This window comes from Python bivittatus, unplaced genomic scaffold, assembly GCF_059951505.1.
Source record: "Python bivittatus isolate LINGU-HERP-01145 unplaced genomic scaffold, Pbiv_v1 ctg000350_np1212, whole genome shotgun sequence".
NCBI lineage: Eukaryota > Metazoa > Chordata > Lepidosauria > Squamata > Pythonidae > Python > Python bivittatus.
The window spans coordinates 31103294-31124238 of NW_028277074.1; the positions used below are offsets into that span (position 1 = coordinate 31103294).

At 37.6% G+C, this 20945-nt stretch overlaps 2 protein-coding genes across 6 annotated transcripts in view; one reads left to right on the top strand and one right to left on the bottom strand.

Annotated features, from left to right (window-relative positions):
- ACOT9 (acyl-CoA thioesterase 9) overlaps positions 1-16100 on the top strand; it is a 34074-nt gene extending 17974 nt beyond the window's left edge. Inside the window, exons 13-15 of one of the 5 annotated variants that reach the window (XM_088144827.1) lie at positions 827-914; positions 1617-1767; positions 15406-16100. In XM_088144827.1, the coding sequence (XP_088000953.1) occupies positions 827-914; positions 1617-1767; positions 15406-15482 (316 nt within the window). In that variant the 3' untranslated portion in view covers positions 15483-16100. Of the gene's footprint in view, positions 1-826; positions 915-1616; positions 1768-2240; positions 3593-15405 lie in introns of those variants that run through there. The other 4 variants (XM_088144828.1, XM_088144825.1, XM_088144826.1 and 1 more) reach the window with 4 other exon arrangements.
- On the bottom strand, positions 14034-20870 carry PRDX4 (peroxiredoxin 4). Its single transcript, XM_007436654.4, has 7 exons — positions 20460-20870; positions 18180-18297; positions 17431-17547; positions 16912-17034; positions 16390-16520; positions 15294-15328; positions 14034-14151 (listed from the first exon to the last, which is right to left on the bottom strand). The coding sequence occupies exons 1-7, from the start codon at positions 20749-20751 to the stop codon at positions 14101-14103; spliced, it is 867 nt and encodes a 288-aa protein (XP_007436716.1). The 5' UTR covers positions 20752-20870; the 3' UTR covers positions 14034-14100.
- Positions 20871-20945: the final 75 nt, after the last annotated feature.

Sequence of the window (20945 nt, forward strand, 5' to 3'; positions counted from 1 at the left end):
ACACGTGCACCCCACACCCTCCTTGCCCAGCCTCTCTGTCTCACACATGCACCCTATGCCCTCTTTCCCTGGCTTACCTGCACTCGTGTGCACTGTATCACCCCTTCAACTTGTGTGTAGCCTGTGCTGGGCCTCCCCCACCCCCTGCAGCACCCCTGCTCTCCTTACCTGGGACTTCCTCCACTTCCCACTTAACAACTGGCACATCATGGGGACCACGTGGATTGCCATCACTAAGTGATATGGTCATGTGACATCACACTTTATGACCACATTGCTTAGTGATAGCAATCCCAGTCCAAATTGCTGTTGTAACTCGAGGACCACCTGTAATAGTTCACACTATTTGGTAATGACGTATATGAGGCCTACTTGTCATTTGTATATGTAGTTAGTTATCTTCTAGTAATAGCTAACGAACTGTGAAATCAGCCACTTGCATGCTTAAGTTGATTTTAGTTTAGTGAAATAATAAAGTCTAAATAGTTGCTACTGTGCGTATAGTAGAATACCATAGGCAGTTATGAATCTGAGTTTGTTAGAATTTAAGCAGCAATCAAGAGGATCACTTAAGATTTTGTTATTGGGTTGTCATCTATACCTGAGAATCTTTAGTCTAGTATGAGTTTGCAAAATATGCCTAATTAAATTTCTGTTTTATATATTCCTAGTTTATATAATTTATTAAGAAACTCCAGGTTCATAATAAGTTTCTAACATGGAATATAAAATAAATATAAATAAATAAAATATAAAACAATCCATATCCATTTTTTAAAAGTCTGTGTATGTGTGAATATGTATAATTATTTTTTTCTTACTCTAGAAACTCCAGACCTTATGTGGTAGCTGTAGATGATATTATGTTTCAAAAACCAGTTGACATTGGATCCTTACTATTACTTTCTTCCAAGGTAATACAATAAACATATTAATAGATCAAACTAATTTAAAGTGTTTGGATTACTCCCCCAGTGGGCAGTAAGAAGCTGGATAAATACTTTTTCAACTACAGGTACTCCTTGACTTACAATGGCAGTTGGGACTGGAATTTCTGTTGCTAAGCACAACCGCATCACTTAGCAACAGCAATCCCTGCAGTCCCTGGTTGCTGTTGTTAATTGAATCCCATTGCAAGGCAACTTCCTGCCGGCTTCCCACAACCAAAGTCAGTGGGGAAGCCAGCAGAAAGTTGAAAGTCCCAGACCAGTAGGCAAGTAAGTGACTTCTTACTTGCTGGGGGGTGCGGTGTGGGTGGGAGAGACTTACTCTAGTGACTTACGACCTTCCCTGCCAACTTCCCCATTGACTTTCTGGGGAAACGAGCAGGGAAGATTGCAATTGGCAATCATATGATCGCGGGATACTTGGTAACTGGTCATACGTGCGAACCGGTTGCCAAGCGCCCAGATTGTGATCACGTGACTTCTAGGGTGCTGGGATGGCCGAAAGTCCGAGGACTGGTAGTAACTATCATTCGTTCAGCACCCTCGTAATTTTGAATTGTCGCTGAATGAATGGTTGTAGGTCAAGGGCTATCTGTAATAAAATGTCATGATATTTTATTCATGTTTGAATTTGCATACCTAATAACCAATTGATCCTAATTTTTAAAGGTATGTTATACTGAAAAAAATAACATCCAGGTTCGGGTGCACAGTGAAGTTTATGATCCAAATACCAGGGTACACCACACAACCAATGTCTTCCATTTCACATTTATGTTAGAGAAGGAAATACCAGATGTTTTTCCCAAGACATATGGTGGTGAGTAACTATTTGAATATCTCACTGTCTATGTGAATGAAGAATGTATTTGTGATGAATTCTAACATAGTTTATAAGTAGTGACCTATTAGAAATATAGGTCTACTTGTTTTTTTTCTTTCCATAGTTTCATTTATCTGGCATATAATATGGCACTACAGAATACTAATCCGTGCCTTCTCTTTTCAGATTATTTTCAGTATCTCAACTGTACCTAAGTCAGTATTTTATGTCTTCTATTAGTATTGATCTTCAGTTTCTTCAGTCTGTATTATATGAATTATTTTAAATGAATGAAGGAACTAATTAAGCATTCTTGTGATGATGAAGATACGAACATTTGTTTTATCTGTCTGGAAAAAGCAGGCTTAAAAAAATTAACGTGCAAAGAAAATTTGTAAAAATTAAAAAACCCTGAACATCCAGCTGATCATCTGATCGTAAGAAACTTGACATTCTTGCTTTCCTTTTAGAATCTATGTTGTATTTGGATGGAAAACGGCATTTTGATTCATCTATGAAAGAATACATAATATAGTATCAGCACAGAATTATAGCAAAATGCTACCTTTGGATGGCCTTGGAAACTTCAAACACAGTGGTTATCAGAAGGAACTGAGAAGTACTTTTACTCCAAACACTTCATAAACAGTGCAGATATATTGCAAAGAATTTATATTTCTATCCAGTCTAACAAAATAGTATTTTGTTACTATTTATACAAATATTTTAAAGTTCTCATTGCATATATTCTTTATATATTTAAGCATACAACCAGCCAACCAACCAACCGATAAATAAATACAGTATACCCTGCTGAGGGTCCATTAGGATTGGGGTGAGCTCTAAATATTGTGTAAATAAATAAATAACAACCAGTAGTAAGTGAAAAAAGCTACTTCTGAGTAGAGGTATTGAAAATAATGTGGAATAATGTTTTCATACCTTTTAAAGACTTATACATTACTTAAACTCATATGTAACATATAGGGGAGAGGCTGTATTGGGCCCACTAAAACATTTTCCCCTTTTTTCTTTGAATCCATAAAGAATCTCAGTGTGCTGGTTGGTGGTTATTCTTTAAAGTTTTTCTTTTTAATGAGAAAGTTTTGGCAAACCTGGTTCCTTGTATTTGTACAAATTCCCTGTCCTGTCCTTGTACTGATACAGGTAGTCCTCTACTTACAACTATTCGTTTAACGAGCGAAATTACAATGGCACTGAAAAAGTGACTTACAACTAGTTCTTGCACTTACAACCATTGCAGCATCCCTGCAGTCATGTGATCAAAATTTGGGCACTTGGCAACTGGCATGTATTTATGATGGTTACAGTATCCTGGGTCATGTGATCCTCATCTGCAACCTTCCCAGGGGGGCTTCTGACAAGCAAAATCAGTGGGGAAGCCAGATTCGTTTAATGACCATGTGATTCACTTAGCAGCTGTAGTGATTTAACAACTGTGTCAGAAAAGGCTGTAAAATCGGGCATGACTCAATTAACAACCACATCACTTAGTGACAGAAGTTCTGGTCCCAATTGTGGTCGTAAGTCAGGGACTACCTGTGGTAAGATTTGATCCTTATGTAAAGTGCCAATTCCTCACTGGGACAAATCAGAAACTATAGGACAGAAAATAGTGCTGTTTTCACAATAAACTATGACCAGCTCCTGTTGCCACAGGAACATCTTTATATTAATAAATAAATGTCTCATGAAACTTGTTTTTATTACACTCCTAGGAGATACTGAAAGATTATGAACTAATGTGTATGCTTAATTAAAATATACACACACACTTGATTGAAATAATACTACAGCAAGTTGACTCATTTCTACCTTTTTACTTCTGTGTTAATTATTTGATTGAGATGGTGATCTTCTAATTATGTCCAAGGAAGCCTTCAATACTTTGGAAGCTCCAGAGTTTTCACACAGAAAATTAGTAATAGCACATAAGTGTCTCTGAAAATCAGATTGACTTGTAATCATTTTTTAATCTACCTGTAGTATGAAGTTGTAAGGTTTGTAGACCTGAATCTCAGAAAATCCAAAACCAGGAATTCAGGCAGAGGCTCTTAAAAAGAAAACAGCTCTTTAATTGGCCGAGTGAACAGCTGGGTGGGCAGCAACCCAAAACACAGGCAGCGAAAGTTCTGGGCAGCTCCACACCAAGAAGATTTCAAACCCAGTTTTTATATCATTGCAAAGACAATAGATTGCAACTAATAAGGCAGTTTAAGGCAGTTTGAACCAGTGTCCCCCCTTTACCCTCAAGACCTTTTCCTGCGCTCTCCCCCCTCAAGGTCTTCTGTGTACATCTCCTTCAGGCAGTTTCTTCCTAGCGCAAGCAAAAAAATACAGAGATGAGATAGCGAGAGGCAGGCTAAGAAAATCCCACCCCCTTCCTCCCCTTCATTCCTCCCTTTAGTTTTGTGACAGAATGCTTTCTGTTACCCTGTTACCAGAGGGCTGTACTCCTTTGGGATGGTTCGGAGGACCATAACCCTAGCTGGTTTGTCTGATGGTATGGCGGGGGAGGCAATTACAGTCATACCTGAGATAGTAGAGATGACTAATCTTTGAATCAGAGGAATAAGGGAGGAACAAGAGGCCTCCTAGGGCTAGGAGGAGAAGAAATGCAATTCTTTTCCAATTTCCAAAGATACCTGAAAACCAACCAGTGTCCATGACTCCAGTCCAAGTTTGTACAGGGACATGGGCAATCTTTCTCATGCGGTTGGTAATCTCCTCAGTTGCCTTCCCCTGGTCATCAATTTGGAGGCAGCAGTTAGAAAGGTTGAATTTACCACAAACACCTCCTTCCTGGGCTAACAGATAGTCAAGGGCAAGGTGACTCTGATAGATGGCTGTCCGTAACTGAGTATTCTGTTTAGCAAGTAAATTAAGTGCAATGGCTGTTTCATTGGTAATTATTTCTAGGACAGCCTGCAGTCTAATAATTCTATTAAGCATATAAATGGGTGTTCTCTATCCCCATGGCCCATCCTCTGCCCAAGTGGCAGGTCCATAGTAGGAAATGATACGCTCGGATGATTCATCATCCTTCCAGTCACCAATTTTAATATTTTTTTTTGTTCTATGCCCTATTTCATCATAAACCGGAACCCTTAGTTGTTCTCCCTATTGGACTGGTATCAGAAAAAAGCTCGGTTTAATAGTTCCTGTCAGGGAAAAAAAGCCACATTAAACACAGGAGGCAGACACACCATAAAACAAGTCACCTCAAAGTTCTAAGTTCTTCTTAAGAGCTTTATTAAAAGTTAGTTCAGCAAGGAAGTAAAGTGCAATCAATAACAAGGTGCTTACTGAGATACACATTGCAATGCGGACCGACAGGAGCAGGCCGTCACTTGGACAGCCTAACCCGTGTGGGTGCAGACCCCCAAATTGCAATCCTTTTTATCCTTTAAAACTGCAAACCACAATCATGACTCTTAGGATTGTCATAATGTCCTCAGAGCTAATTTCACCACACTTTCCCGTTCCCTTTGTCCCTGTCACGTGTATTCCCATCAACAAGTCTGCTTATTTAACAGTTTGCTCTGGTTTTGCAAGGATTATTTTCTGTCAGTGCCCCACAGGTCATCTCCAAGCTAGCCCTTGCTTTTATTATTAAATGTGGTTAAGCAACATATATCTATAACAAAATTTTAGGCTACTCGCATTTTTCCTCTCACATTCCTAATACACAAGCACCATTCCAAGTGGCTGGGAGCTTTGCATAAGCGTACTTCCCACAAATCCAGAAGAAACCATCAGGAGCATCCCAAGACACAGTAGTGTCATTTATTTTGTCCCATAGGTCCTGTCTATACCCAGCCCATAGTCCTCAGTCTTTGCTATGGGGTCCTTAAAGATGAAACATATTGGGTTACACTTCCCTTCGGAGCAATCAGTTTGACTCACCCCATTAGTCAGGTTGAACCAGTTTTCTTTACTGGTGGTGTCTTGGAACGGCCCTGGTTAACTATGGGTTAGGGAGGGAGAAGTGTACCAGTAGGTTTGAGACGTTTTAAAAGCACTCCCTCTCTCTCTGTTGTTCCAATGTATGTATGTATGTATGTATGTATGTATGTATGTATCTACCTACCTACCTACCTACCTACCTACCTACCTACCTACCTACCTACCTATCTATTTCTGTCATATAACTCCTCTGCCAATTCAGTCCCCAACAGGTTATCCATGGGCTGTAACTAGTGGCATTGCATACATCGAAACAGATTTGACCCTCTTTTTGCTCTGAGGTTGTTAGGTTGTAGCCCATTAAGGCTCCATCTGGCCTATTATCCTTATAAGCCCAAATCCTAATAGTTTTTATATATCTTACTCCAGTAGGATTAAAACAAACAGTCTTACACCCCTATCTTGCAGGTTGAATATCTGGTAACATTATGCATACATTCAGCTCTTTCCCCTGTGCATTCATAGGAGGTATGATAAATTAGAGTCTTTGTTACCTGCAATCCCTGTCGGGTGGTGGTGATGCATTTTTCACACCCCTGTTGTGTATACACTTCCATCATGAGGACCAAAAGCATAAAAACGTGCAATTTTTCCAAAATACAAATCAGACCCATCTTCCCTTTCCCAAAGAATGTCCTTGGGAACCCACAACAACAGTCAGGAAATTCCAATTAAAACAAATACACCAAATCCCACTGCTTCCAGAAGGGTCCAGTCCATTTAAAAAAATTTAGGATCCTTCCTAGGCAGATGGGAAAAGTCCAAAAAAAATCAGCTGGCGAGGCAGCTTTCTGGAGTTTCAGCTTCAGCTGTTCAGCTGCTGCACTTGCCACTGAGTCAGAGGAGGGTCAACCTTCTTGATCCTGGAACCGTGGACCCACACCTTGATCCCCTCAACTTTTACTGCCGTTGGGGTGCTGAGCAAGACTTGTTGGGGTTCAGACTACTAAGGATCAACACAGGAAGGTGAAAGTTCTTTAACTCGGACCCAGTCTCCTGGAGTGGCAAGCAGAGGGGCGTCTGAGACAGGTGGTAAAGCAGCCTGAGCCTCTTTGGAAATAGATGACAAAACCTGCGCCAGATTATGCAAATACTGAGTTACATTCTTCTCTCCCTCATCAACATTCTTTAACCTTAAAGGGGCGCCCATACATCATTTCAAATGGGGACAAGGCAAGTTTCCCTGCAGATAAGGCTCAAATACAAGTAAGAGCTAAGGGGAGCGTTTTTCCTCACAAAAGAATTGAGATGAGGAGGAAACTCTTCTTCATCTTCTTCTATTAATTTCAATTTTGGGCTTTTAATCGATGGACAGACCTTGTGGGAAGGTGGTATTAGTCCACACAATTCTTTTTTTTTTTTTAATAGTATTTTATTGAGATTTTAAAATTACAAAGTTAAAAGTTAGAAATGAAAAAGAAAATTGAAAATACAAATTATAATTCAAATCCCCATGTAAGCTTCGCCCCACCTGCATTTTGCAAATAGTCCATCAATGGTTTCCATTCCTTAAGGTAATAATTATTTGATTTTTCTTTTAATAAACAAGTCAGTTTATCATTTTCTGCCATTTCCATCAGTTTTAACAACCATTCTTGTATTGTTGGTAGTGTCTGGGTTTTCCAAAATTGTGCATACAAAAGTCTTGCTGTGGTAATCATGTATTGAGTAATTCTGATAAGATGCTTTCCGATTTGAAAGTCCATTATCCCCAACAGGAATAATTCTGGTTTAAATGGAATCTGTATTTGTACTATGCTCTGCATCAAGGATTGTATTTGAGTCCAAAGTTTCTTTGCAATTTTACATGTCCACCACATATGGTAGAACGACCCTTCTTGTTGGTTACATTTCCAACAAATGTTGGAAATTGTCCCATATATCTTTGATAATCTTTGGGGTGTCATATACCATCGATACAACATTTTATAAAAGTTTTCTTTCCAATTATAACATAAAGTAAATTTTAATCCTTTAGACCACATATTTTCCCATTGCTGCATATGTATATTATATCCAATATTTTTTGCCCATTTAATCATGCATTCTTTAACTTGTTCTTCAACCATTTCTTCTCTCAACAATAATTTATACATTTTTGCTATTAAGTGCTCATCTGTTTCACATACTTGAATTTCAAATTCCAATTTATTCTGTTCGAATCCAAATTTTTTTTTATCAATTTTGAATTTTTCTTTATATTGTATATAAGAAAGCCATTGAAAAGTATGTCCTTCTAAAACCAATTGCTCTTTTGATTTGATTTTATATTCTCCTTGTTCTTTTTCTAATAAGTCTTTATATCTCATCCATTTATTTTTATCTCTTGTTTCAGTTCTATAACAAGCTTCTTGTATAGAAGTCCACATCGGCATCTTAGGGCATAAAAGTGGTCTGCATTTAGTCCAAACTTTTAATAAAGATCTTCTAATATAGTGGTTTTTAAAGTCCACATTAAGTTTAACTTTATCATACCACAAATATCTGTGCCATCCAAATCTTAAATTATAACCTTCCAAATTTAATAATTTTTCATTTCTCAAGGTGTCCACCCACCTTGAATATCTGTACGCACAGCCAAATTGGAAAAGAATGCTAGATAAAGTTCTGTTAACAAACATGCGGCCACTGTGCTGGCATCTGGTTTTCTAGTAGCAAATGCTTCTACATCATTACTGAAGGTGCATATTACAATCAATAGGTGCTTCTTCTGCTTACATAGGGGCATATCAGCAAAGTCAATTTGTATCATCTGGAAAGAGCCCCCTAGGCAGTCGGGAAGGACTTGGCCTCAGTCCTCTCCCCTTAGAATGGACCAGACAAACTGCACAGTTGCCAACTATTTCCTGTGCTTCTACATTAATCCCTTCACTTGCCCAATGTTGCTTAAACCTCTGAGCTAATGCTTCTGCTCCTTCATCATCTTTACTGCTTGGTTCTTTTTCCATTTCTCTTTTTCTTGGGTAGTGGCACATTCCTGCACCCAAACTGTATCTATAGGTATGGTGCAGGGTAACAATTGTAAAAACTTCTGTTCTGGGTGTAGTTTGAGAGCGGCTTGCTTTGCTGCACTATCAGCCAACTCATTGCCTTTAACTCCTGAATGTGCTTTGACCTTGACTGTTGCCAAAGCTTTTCGATTCTGGATGAAATCAAAAATAGCACAAATTAACGGGCCATGGGCTATATTCCCCAGGCCTATCTTGAATCAGTATAGATGTTAGCTGAGTCTGTCCCTACATAAGACAGGGCTTGATGTAAGGCTTCTTGGGCTGAAACGGGGGGGGGGGGTGTCAATGCTGTCAGCTTCTATAACAGAATGTTCTGTGGTGACTGCAAGGCCTGCCTTGTGCTCTCTCCCCCTCTGTGATGAAACTAGTACCGTCACTGTAAATTTCAAATTTCAAGTCTGCATTAAGAGTAGGTTAATGGTGCCCTCAGGAGGCAGCCATGGGAGCTGTTGGTAGCCCAGAAAATAAGTGGGCCATACAGTAGTGCAGAGGACCCTCAACTTTTCCTTTTTAAAAGTAATTTTTTCCTTTTTTTTTTTTACTGCCACCTGAGATTTCAACGTGCTCCAATGGGCTAAAACACAGTCCAGTGTGGTGCATGGCCCTGACTTCCCATTCTGCTTTTCATTTGCCAGAGGCAAACGACTTTTTCCCTATTTCCCATGGTTCCCAGGAGATTTCTCGGACCTTTCCTTCGGTTTGGGGTATGGCCAAGCATCCTCTCCTTTCTCGGGAACCTTCCTCTGAGTGCTTCCTTATTTCAACCAAACACTCAATGCCTTGCACTCTGGTAATCTCCGGCCATTCCCCTTGCGGGGTGACGGAACCACGGGTCAGACCTCCTCACTCACTTCGCAAATTCCTAGTGAAAATTTTCTGCGTCTCACACACACACACTTGCACACAGCACTCCCCAAAACACCTTTCCCAGGATTCCAATTTTCCACTTACGTTTTTCCTTGACTTGATTAGTCCCCAGTAGCAGAAAAGAGCCTCCTAAATAGATGTTCGGGTTCAGGCTAACAAGAGGGTCTGCCAACCACAGATCAGTGCCAGGTCACTGGAACAAAGGAAGCCAGGAGCGCTCTTGACATCGTCACTGATCCATGCCAGTTTCTCCTGGAAGCCGTGCCAAAGGCCATCGAGCTGCAAGGGAGCTCACTCGTGGGGAGCCCAATGGTGAGCCACCCCGAAGGAACAATGTCTTCGAGCCCCATGTTGGGCACCAGAAAATGTAAGGTCTGTAGACCTGAATCTCAGAAAATCCAAAACCAGGCAGAGGCTCTTAAAAAGAAAACAGCTCTTTAATCGGCCGAGTGAATAGCTGGGTGGGCAGCAACCCAAAAGGCAGCGAAAGTTCTGGGCAGCTCCACACCAACAAGATTCCAAACCCAGTTTTTATAGCATTGCAAAGACAATAGATTGCAACTAATAAGGCAGTTTAAGGCAGTTTGAACCGGTGTCCCCCCTTTACCCTCAAGACCTTTTCCCTGCGCTTTCCCCCCTCATGGTCTTCTGTGTACAGTATGTAGATGTGTTGTGCAATTAAGGAATTTTCATCATGTCTTCTGACTGCCAGTGGTGCTCATGGATGCATTCTGCTAGTCTTCTGCCTGTTTGTCCTATGTAGTGTTTGTTACAGTCCTTACACTGTATGTTGTAGATGACTCCTGTTTTTTCTTCTTGGGCAACTGAGTCTTTAGGAGTCATCTACAACACATGGACAGACTCAACCACAGTTTTAACTGGGAAACTGCCAGCATTTTAAACCAAGCCAAATCCAAATATGCAAGAGAATTCTTGGAAGCCTGGTATTCAGACAAGGCAGCAGTTAACAGACACATAGAGATAAACAGCATCTACATACTATTCAAAAGAGACAAAAGACCAGAAGATCGTCTCACCAGCATTCAATCACTAGCAATCATCTGCAGCAATCATCACCCAGATAAGCAAAGGTCACCACCAGGCACACAATCAAGCAGTCAACAGATGCTAATCAATGAACTACCAGAAGAGCAAAACAGAACCCCCACCCCCACCAGCCCTGGCAAAGCAGGCCACAGCAGATAGAGAGTAAACCTGATCCCATTTTAGCACTGAAGATGTTACCTAGCCAGGTAATGAAATGTTTGTAAGAAAAGAACCAAGCTCAGAGAACCCCAAGGACTCCACAGTTCAACCCTGAGCTACACATATTCACCTCCATTGATATATAGTAGTGTTTGTAGTATATGAGGAGATATGGACTTTGAACTTCTGAGTTATTGATACTTTCCATGTTCTTAAATTATCTCTTTATATCTCCTACTATCATTGACTAAAATGAAACTCTATTATCCAATAAAACTTTAAGCAGGTATTTGAATTGCAGTTACTTAAACAGGATTAAATAGGGGCAGACCCCATTTACTTCAGCTTTTCACTTGAACAATATTGCAGCAGACTTGAGTGCTATTTTGCATTTCATTTTGAAACCTTTTGTGTTTCCATGTTCCCATACAAACAGCCCTCTATGTTCACAATTTTTACTCTCTTCTGCACCAAGGTAGTTCTCTTGCCATTAGTAGAATGCTTAGTATAAATGAACTGCTTAAAGCTAACTCCAAGTGAGACAAAGATGTTTGTTAATTCTGCTTTTTAGCTTTGCACGTTTCCTTGAATAATTTTAGAAAGGATTCTGATTTTTATCTAAAAACTAAACATGTTTAGTAGGACTGTAATAGTCTGTCTGAATCAAACATACTGATCGATCTATGCCATATCCTCAGGATTAGTTTACTACAGTATAATATTGTGTCTCCTTCATGAGTTGAAAGCTCCAATTAATGCAGAATGTAATGATCCATTTCTTGACTAAATGAGATCGTAATACATAGATCAATGGTAGACTCACAACTGTCTGTTATGAGAAGGTCCAAGATGTTAGCTTTATAGTTAACATACAACTATAAATAGTTATATTTAAAGATATAGATAGCTAGGAATTCATATAATTTAGAAACCATATTCTGTGTTTTTATTTTGGCTGGCTTTTACGATCACTGAAAAATGCTCCCTGATTGCACAGTCATACAAAGTATTTACGCTAAGTTCAAAATAAGGTTGGCCACAACTATGGAACTACTTTTCAAGTGTCAGTTCTCTTTTGTAAGCCACTCTGAAGATTTTGATAAGCATGTGGCATATCAAGTGGAAGCATCTACTATATGGGATCCACTGCATTTTTTCCAAAATCTCTTCAAGACTGCTTTAGTTGGGATAGCTTTTTTGTAGCTGGGATCATAACATTACACCTAAGTAAAAATGACAGAGACAGAACTGATCATAAGTAAAGAGCCTCCAATTCTACTGCAAACAGGTACATTTGGGTAAGCTATATTGTGATTTATTATTCACAGGAAATTACTGCTCCTTCAGGTTCACTGACCTACTTGGTCATAGGAATAATTTCTTTAGAAGCATTTCCTTGCAATACCCCACTCTTGGTATTTCTTAGATTTTTGCTTTTATTACAAGTTATTTAATCAGGACTTTCTCTCTACTTAAAGCTTGCTTTTGGAAGTTGCAGTTGGGAAAATAAAAGTGATTTTGCACATTGGAATACTACTAGTGAATATTCTGTCTCTTTATAATAATGGATCAATCAGAATCACCTTTGCTGAGAAGAGGATTTTCCACCCACCTCAATTTTTATCCTGTAATTGAATTAATTTCATTTTATTAATGCTAATTGCATTTGAAAATTTATTGTTTGGGATATTTAGCTCAGCTGTTACATTCTCTGAACCAAGAGAGCAACTCCCCCTGCTGGAAACCTGAAGCATAATCATGATCCTTATTAACTGATTGAAATTAAATTTGACATTGCCCAGTTTGGAACAAAACCATTTGGAAACAGCTCTGTTCTACAGTCTCTGCAAGACCTCAAGCTAGCAAGAGGCACCTAAATAATCTATCAGATGTATGTGGTTTCTGACTGAACACTTACTTTCTGCTCACAGCTGCCTTAAAAGTTTTCAAATTTCTCAAAACAATGAGAGCCTTAAATGACTTCAAATTACTTTAAGTCATATTTCAAGGTCATAATCGCTGTCTTCAAATTTTATTTATTTACTTTAAAAGATTATATAGGAGCCCATATTGTAAATAGCAACCCTGCGTGGTATACAAAACAGTAAAACCAACAAAACCCCCCAAACCAAGAATAAAAATTCGTTTTCAATTAAAAGCACCAATTATAGAATAGTGAAAGTTCAAATAATTAAATATGCCATAGTCCGTCTGCAGCTTTAAAAAATGTACTAACATTCTATTAAATTTGGGAATAGCTCTTCAAGTAAAATTGAAAAGCTTTATTGGACTGGCAAGCCTGGAAATATTGTTGGAGTGGTAAGACTAAATTATTTCATAAATGTATTTTCCCTGTACATTAAACTGAATATACAAGTACACTCAAGACTTCTGAAAAAGTATCTGAATCTACAGTAGCATTCTGGATTGCCCAATACATGAGTGCTCCTGATAAGCCTTTCCTACCACTAATGTTGCTCTAATTACATGGGATGTTGTAGACACGAGTGTGGATTGCAGATGTTTGCAACAACAAAATTGCATTGGCTTTTCCATTAGCCAGGATAGCTATGCTTGTGAAGACTTTACTGCTGTAGATACTTGCACTCAGTATATGACACTTTGTAGCAGCCAATGTCATTATACTACAGGTAGTTCCCAGTTTAAGAATATGGTCTGTTCCCAAGGTCTGTCCTTAAGTCGAATTTATATGTAAGCTGGAACAGTATTATTGTACAATATTGTATATAACAGTATTATTGTATAAGTAGCATTGTGTAATGAACTCAAACCATTGTGTGTTTAACTCAAATAATTGTTATTTAACTCGGATTTTGCTACAATAGACTCCATTCTTAACTATGGCTGTAACCCAGGCGTACTTCATCTGGGGACTACATGTATATTGTCAAGGGGAATTATTCAGAGTCTGCATAAGTTGAGAGGAATTAACGGAAGCACCATGATTGAATTCCTGAATAGGGCTGCTGGGATTTATTTTGTAGTTTATTTCAATTGGATAATCTCTTGGATTCAACTTTGGGTTATCAAGGTGTGGATACCTGCACATGGCTTTTAATTAAGTAGAAATAATTTAGTATAGCAGTTCATAATACTTCACTATTTCAATATTATCCCTCCAGCTTAAAATACACACATGCATCTTTATCAGAACAACAAATCCAGAGGCAATTAACAAAATTAATGGAACTTTATTTGTAACTTTTTAGTTGTAAGTTGTATGCTTAAAAGAAAGCAGTCAGTTCACTTTACCAAAATACTTCAACTTTCCTGCGGGATCTGGAATTATCTATAAAAGAAAAAATAAGTATTACTATCAAAAGGTCTTTATGTATATGCACCCATGCAAGGCTTGTGGTTATGAAAAGCTGTATTATTAATTTATAGCTTAAAATGATTGTCTTACAGTAAATATTTAGGGAATGTATTTGCAGCTGTTTTCCTCATCACCACGTTTTAGAGAATCTTCATATTTGATTTAAATAATTGATTTAAAAACAAAAGTTATGGCTATAGATATCAACATAGTAATACTCTATATTCTGTTGATCTTACATAAATTCTTCTTTACTTTAAAAAAATACAAGCCCCCTAGTTAGAAATTGTTTAATAGCTTTTTCAGTTCTTTGTCTTTATTTAGTCCCATCTAGCCTAACTACAAGTATCTGCAAGTATACTTACAATGTGTTTAAAACTCTCTGCAGTATTGTAGCCATGCCAATTAAGGAGTTGTTTCATAAAAATAAGAAATTACAGTGTGATTTTTTAGGTTGGAAGTAGCCAGGCTATACTGGCAGAAAAAATGGCTGAAACATACGGGCTCAGATGTTTTCACAATCTACATCTAACTTGAACCATCATTTTCTATTGGTGCTGTAGAATTCTAGAGAAAAGTTTGAATACTAATTTATCAACCTATAATGCCAGCTCTTAAGAAAATATTTATCTAAGATGCACACTTGCTTTTGAAATAGATTTTCCCAAAGTATGCAAAAACAGAATGGTTTGCTCAGTGTGAATTTCTGTCTTGATTGACTGAACTGTAAACTGCAATAATTTATTGATATTATAACATTTGCATGTGGTGAAGGAATTAATGATACATGCTTCAGGAATACTTGAAAGAAAATTTAGCATTTGAATAGATGTAAATAATTAGCAGCTCAGGTCTGACATAGGCCTAAATGCCACTATTCCAAACAAGGTGGCAGGGTAATGAGTTGTACTTAAAAGTATATGAAATGTCACAGTGATATTGCAAGAAACTTTCATTTTCATGCAGGGCAGAAAACTAGTTAGTTAAGTGGCACTAAAATTGCTAGCACACTACTTTTGGCATGTGGGTGACATTTCTCCATGTGACATTTTCTCTCAGACTGAGTGTGTAATAGGTATTTTTCAAATGATAGTGCTTAAAGAACACCAACTTACTGTTTCACTGCCTGGTTTCCAGCCAGCAGGACAAACTGGGAAAGTAATGAAGAGAGATGTTAATATGTTGGTTAAAAATTAACAAACCTGCCTTTCTGTTCTTGTTCTGTAGACTACTGCAGCCAAATACCTACTGTGAAGATAAAAAAAAAGTTTTCTGGAAGTAAAAATTTGACTGGGATGTCCTAATCCTAAATACCTAGACACAGCCTGAGAATTTTTCAGCTACCTTTTGTACCTGGAACATATTTGCTAAGATATAGGCATTAGTTCAGCACCAAATAATTTATTTCTTGATAAAATTGTTTAAGAGTGACGTAAGTAACATAAGACATATGAAACAGTCTAATTTTTGCTCGGTGTGTGTGTGTATAAAAATATAAATATAAATAAATAAATAATCCTGTTTTCTAACCAGGTAAATGTTTAACCAAATTCAAGGTTGGCTTCTGCACATCTCATTATGTAATTCTTAAACCAATATAATTGTTTCTAGTACATTTTTAACTTTAACACACAAAGAAACATGTTGTTTGAATATTAGTAACATTTTTTGCAAGCAGAAAGTGCACTTCTGACAATGAAAGAAGTATATTCACAGCACTTTGCAACCTATTAATCTTAATCAATTGATTGATTGATTGATTAATCAATCAGTAAAAGCAAAGTACCCCAGATTCTCAGGTAACATAGATCAGAAAGATCAAATTAAAGTTACTTAGCCATTTTGCTGATCAAATGATATGAATAATCATGAGGAAGAAGTGAGAAGGTGAGCACATTACAGATTTGATATCAGTTGAACACCATCCATGGCAATGTCCATCTGGTTAGGACAGCAGAGTTTAATGGCTTAGTTCTGGCTATTACAGACCTATAAATCTGAGCTTGACTTTTTATCTGAACAAATGATGTGAAGAAAGGGAGCTTCCACTGCTTCTCTTATTTGTATAGTGACTAATATATAGGAGAAATATACTACAATTTCAGGATTATTCTAGCTTGGGAATTTTGAGTGAATAATGAACCATATTCCAAGGGTTATAACTCTGTATTTAATTATTATCACTACCAAAACAACTAAGAGTAGCAATACCTTCTCCATGTTTGTCGGTATATTGGAATGCTTGTACTAGACGAAGGGTTTCATCCACAGATCTGCCAACAGGAAGATCATTCATTGTTATTTGTCGAAGAATTTTCTTGTCATCAATAATGAACAGACCTCTGTGAAAAGATGAGAAAAAATGAACAAGAAAAATATGAATGCCTTCATTTTTTGCAAATATTGAAAGATGTATCTGCTGCACCCTTACTGATACTATATACCTAAAACAAAATAATGAAAGATCCTCTAAATGCTTAATACTATGTTTAATTTCACCATTATTTGAATTCATAGATCAAAACATAGATAAAACAATTTTAGTAATTATTAACCTCATATTTAAGGGTTGCACCATTGTATTAGACAACTTGCCTAATTTTTTGTTTCAAACAACATATTTCTATTGGATATAATAACAAATGTTTGATTTAAAAAGTTAAGAATCATTCCATATTTCTCTTGTCACTGCTGCAACATGAAAAAAAAAACCCAGAATAGTTAATGTTGTACCGAAGAGCATGTCCTTGGTCTTCTAGATAAACTCCATAATCCTTTGAAATCTGGTGTGTCAAATCAGAAAGAAGAGGTATCTTCACTGGTCCAAGTCCTCCTTGTTTTCGAGGTGTATTTATCCTATTACAATAAAAAGTCACCAAATACTTTACACTAATCTTGCACAGTTAATTGGTATCAACAAACATGTTCCCAAAGCATATTTAATTACAAAAATGAGGATTCAGCTCCACTGCATAAAGTTAAAGGAAAAAATTCTTAATGGAAGAGTAAGGCAGCCTTGTGTTCTCAACATTGTTGAGATGGCTCGTAAAGAATGTTATTGTAGTGACTCATACATGCAATTCATTCAGACAAATTTGAAATTTATGGCATAAAGATTATAAATTAAAGCACTTCATTTTTTTCTAAAATTTTCAGGGATCACATTTATTTGAATTTCACAGGGCCATAAAACTGAATGGTTCACTAGCACTAATTTGTGTAAGTAAAAAGAAAGGGAAAAGAAGAACATACCATGCTAGATGAGTGAACTGTGAGTCTACTGAGCAAGCCACCACTTCAGCATCAATTGCTCTGAATTCTTCAATTCTGTCACTAAATGCTATTATTTCCGTTGGACACACAAATGTGCTAAAGAGAGATTAAAATTAGATATTTTAAAATCTAAAAGAATAGTTTAAATACTATATTATTTTAAACACTATATTATTAACACAAGGATGAATAGCTTTCCTCCACAATATTTAAGAAAGTTTTCTTCAACTGTAACCTCCTTATATTGGGTACCTAATATCCTATTCTGAACGTTTCAGAAGTGCTATATATGTGCAATATCCTTACAGTGCCAGAATAACTATGTATTTTATGACATTAACATAGTTATTAATAAACACTAATTCAGTAGCACAAATAAATTTCAACTTTTTCAGTTTAATTTAGTAAACATATATTCTCTCTGCACTTTTGCAGTTGCAAGAATAACTAAAATATGTGTGCATATTTAAAATTTGTATCACAAATGTATACCTTACATTTATTATCAACTGTGCTTAAGATAGCCAACTATAATAAAATAAAGTCTTCAAAGCTGGAAATTTTTTGTATACCCCTTCTCCCATTTTAAAGTTTTCAGCATGGGGAAAAAAATCTCCATTCCTTTCAGCTATGATTTTTTTGTCTACACATGGAAATATCTATTAAAACCTTTTTGCTCTACAAACATGATAATGTGAAAACACCTATGTACTAACAGATTTGCTTACAAATCAAGAGGATAAAAGAAGAAAACAACATATTTTCCTTCATAATCTGTTAACTTCAGCTCTTTAAACTCTCCATTGATGACAGCTGTTCCTTCCCAGTCAGGTGCTGTTTTAGAAACTAAAACAAACAACAAAACAAGAAAAAGACTTAAACATTTAAAAAAATCAACATTTTGACACTAAGTAGTGGTTGTCACACAAAGTGAATGAATGGATAATATTTTCATTTTAGTAGATGAAGAAAAATATAATTTTGTTTCAAAAACTGAATATTTAGAAGTAGTCAAATTATTAAACATTTATTTTAACGTTTGCTTTTATTATTTACCACAGCAACATACAAAGTTTTAGTAATTGTTAAACTAGTAAAAATAAATCAGTGAATTATCATATTTTTTAAAGAGATATGTGTAGAAATGCCAACCCAAATATTGAAGTATTGAATTAGTACTTTTATTGCTAGGAAACTGTGGCTAAACTTTGCTCTATGAGGCATTCTTTAAAATGTATAAAATAAAGTTAAACAAATTATTTTTAAATCAATTATATTTAAATTTTTAAAAATAACACAGTAAAGGTTAGGCTATGCAAAAGTAGCTGCCTATTAAAAATATTACAGACATTTATTATAAAGCACTGAGAGTCAATAGCTGGCAACATGTAAAGTCTAAAATAAAATAACAAAATATTAGCTCTGTAGTATGGCAATGAGAAGAAATGGATTATGTTGACAGCACATTGTATACTACAAAAAAAGCTAAATACTTATGTTAACAGTAATGAAATATGCTAACGCAAATTTCTGCAAAATATGTTTCACATCAGTGTACTGTATATTTAGTTATTTGTACGTATATATAAATTAGATTTATATTTTATATATAATCTGTATGCACACAAAAGTATGCAAAATTCCATAGATCAGAGTATATAATGCCACTGAAACTAAATTCAGATTGAGGTCGTACAAATATGGATTGAAACAACAGGTTAGAAAAGAAAAATTAAATTCTTAACTGAGCAATTCTATAGATATCTACTCAGAATTCTTTTATACTGACCTGTATACTCTCAGATCAGTATACAAGACTACAACTTAAAAAGACAACTGAACATGTTATTGGAACATGCCTGTAACAGAATATGCAGCATGTATGTTAAAATGTCTGATATTTTAAAAATTAGTTTTGAAGAACTCTGTAATGGATTAATTATAAAAATTAATCTGTAAAAATAGCAGTCTAAACCATTTGCCTATAATCTAATGATAGATGCACCCAAGAAATGAGGATATAGGGTAGCAGAATTGTGCATATAATTTTTGTATCAAACATAAAAAAAAAGTAAAATGGGCATATTTGGGAATGGAAGAATAGCGGTTTTTGTGTGTCCTGCTATTTGTAAGTTACTTAATTTTTATAAACTGCCAGTATAACTCATTCTTGGAATTTCCCAAGAGACAGAAGGAATTTCTAGAAACATATAAAGCATAGTAATATTTTTCTACCATTTCAGAACTGTGCCCCAAACAAGAGTCTTTAAAAGAGTGACTGTGATTCTCCTGCTTCTTTGTATGGTACATTACACCAATAGGTTTGTGTGACGTGTCCTCTGCCTGAAGTTATGTTTAGCAGATATTTGGAACAACATATTTGTGATTTCTGTTCAATTTAAGCCATTTCTACTATGCTCATAGTGGTTGGGGGGAAAGTTTCACATTTAAATCCTAACTGGAGTTTTTGAAGGAAGCCTTTTTATTAGCTCCACACTGTCGTTTATAAGATGTGATATATGACAAGTGAGTAAGAAAAGAGATTTGCTGTGGCAACTTTTCCTGAAGGAACGCTAGCATCACAATATATATCTTTTAAAAGATCCACCAAGGGCCTCCCTTTGTGCTACCATGCAATACATCAGCCTTCACCACCTGGGGCCCTCCAGATGTGTCGGACTTCCATTCCCAGGGCCTCCCACCCGAAGCGCAATCCACTTTTGGGCCCAGGCTGAGGAAGACGAAATGCTCCTACAGGCGAATAGCCTGGGCGCTGTGTGAGAAGGATGGCCCTGCAATTAGGACGGCTTCGGACCCGACGGTAACAGCGACAAGAAGCCTAGTCAGCAACGAGGAAGGGTAAAGCTAAGGCGATGGGGATAAGACGGCTTCGGTTCTTTCCCTCACTCCAGGGCTGAAAAGACAGGCGAAGGCTGGCTCCGGCAGCTCCGCCTCTCCCCGTTCCCCTCTCCCAGCCGTAGGGCGCGGCGGCCCTTTCGGGCACCTACTCTTGGCCTTGCTGAGGTGCAGCGAGTGGTCTTTGACGGGCACCCGCGATGCCTCGCCGGGGTACACCTCGCCTCCGGCATAGTAGTGGCACTTCTCGTCGCCGTAGCCGTAGCTCTGGGCAGCCTCGGCGGTCCCCGCCTCCTCGGACATCGTGGCCGCCAACATCAGCAGAACCATCGAGTAGACGGCTAACGGTTCTGACACGGGCTTCAACCGCCCGCACCTCCCGCTCATCCTCGCCGCAGCCTGGCTTTCGCTCGGCGGCCCGCGTGCCTGCCTTCCGACTTCCATGGCCCGCGGAGGAGGCGCACGTCTCAAAGACCCCGCTGGGAGAACGCAAAAGGGGAAGGCAAGGCAGGGCAGGCCCGAGAAGGAAGAGCCAACCACCCGAGCTGCTTTCTGGGGCGGGGCCGAGGGCCGTCCCACTCTGGGAGATGGGCGACGACGGCCGCTGCCCTGGTCCCGCCCTTCACTTCCCGGCGCGG

Excerpts from the sequence above, each read along its gene's own strand:
- PRDX4 (XM_007436654.4), bottom strand. The coding sequence starts at position 20,751 with ATGGAAGTCGGAAGGCAGGCACGCGGGCCGCCGAGCGAAAGCCAGGCT. Across the intron at positions 17,548-18,179 it reads TTCTTTTATCCTCTTGATTT|CACATTTGTGTGTCCAACGG; the intron begins GTAAGCAAATCT and ends ATCTCTCTTTAG. Across the intron at positions 17,035-17,430 it reads CAGTTCACTCATCTAGCATG|GATAAATACACCTCGAAAAC; the intron begins GTATGTTCTTCT and ends TTATTGTAATAG.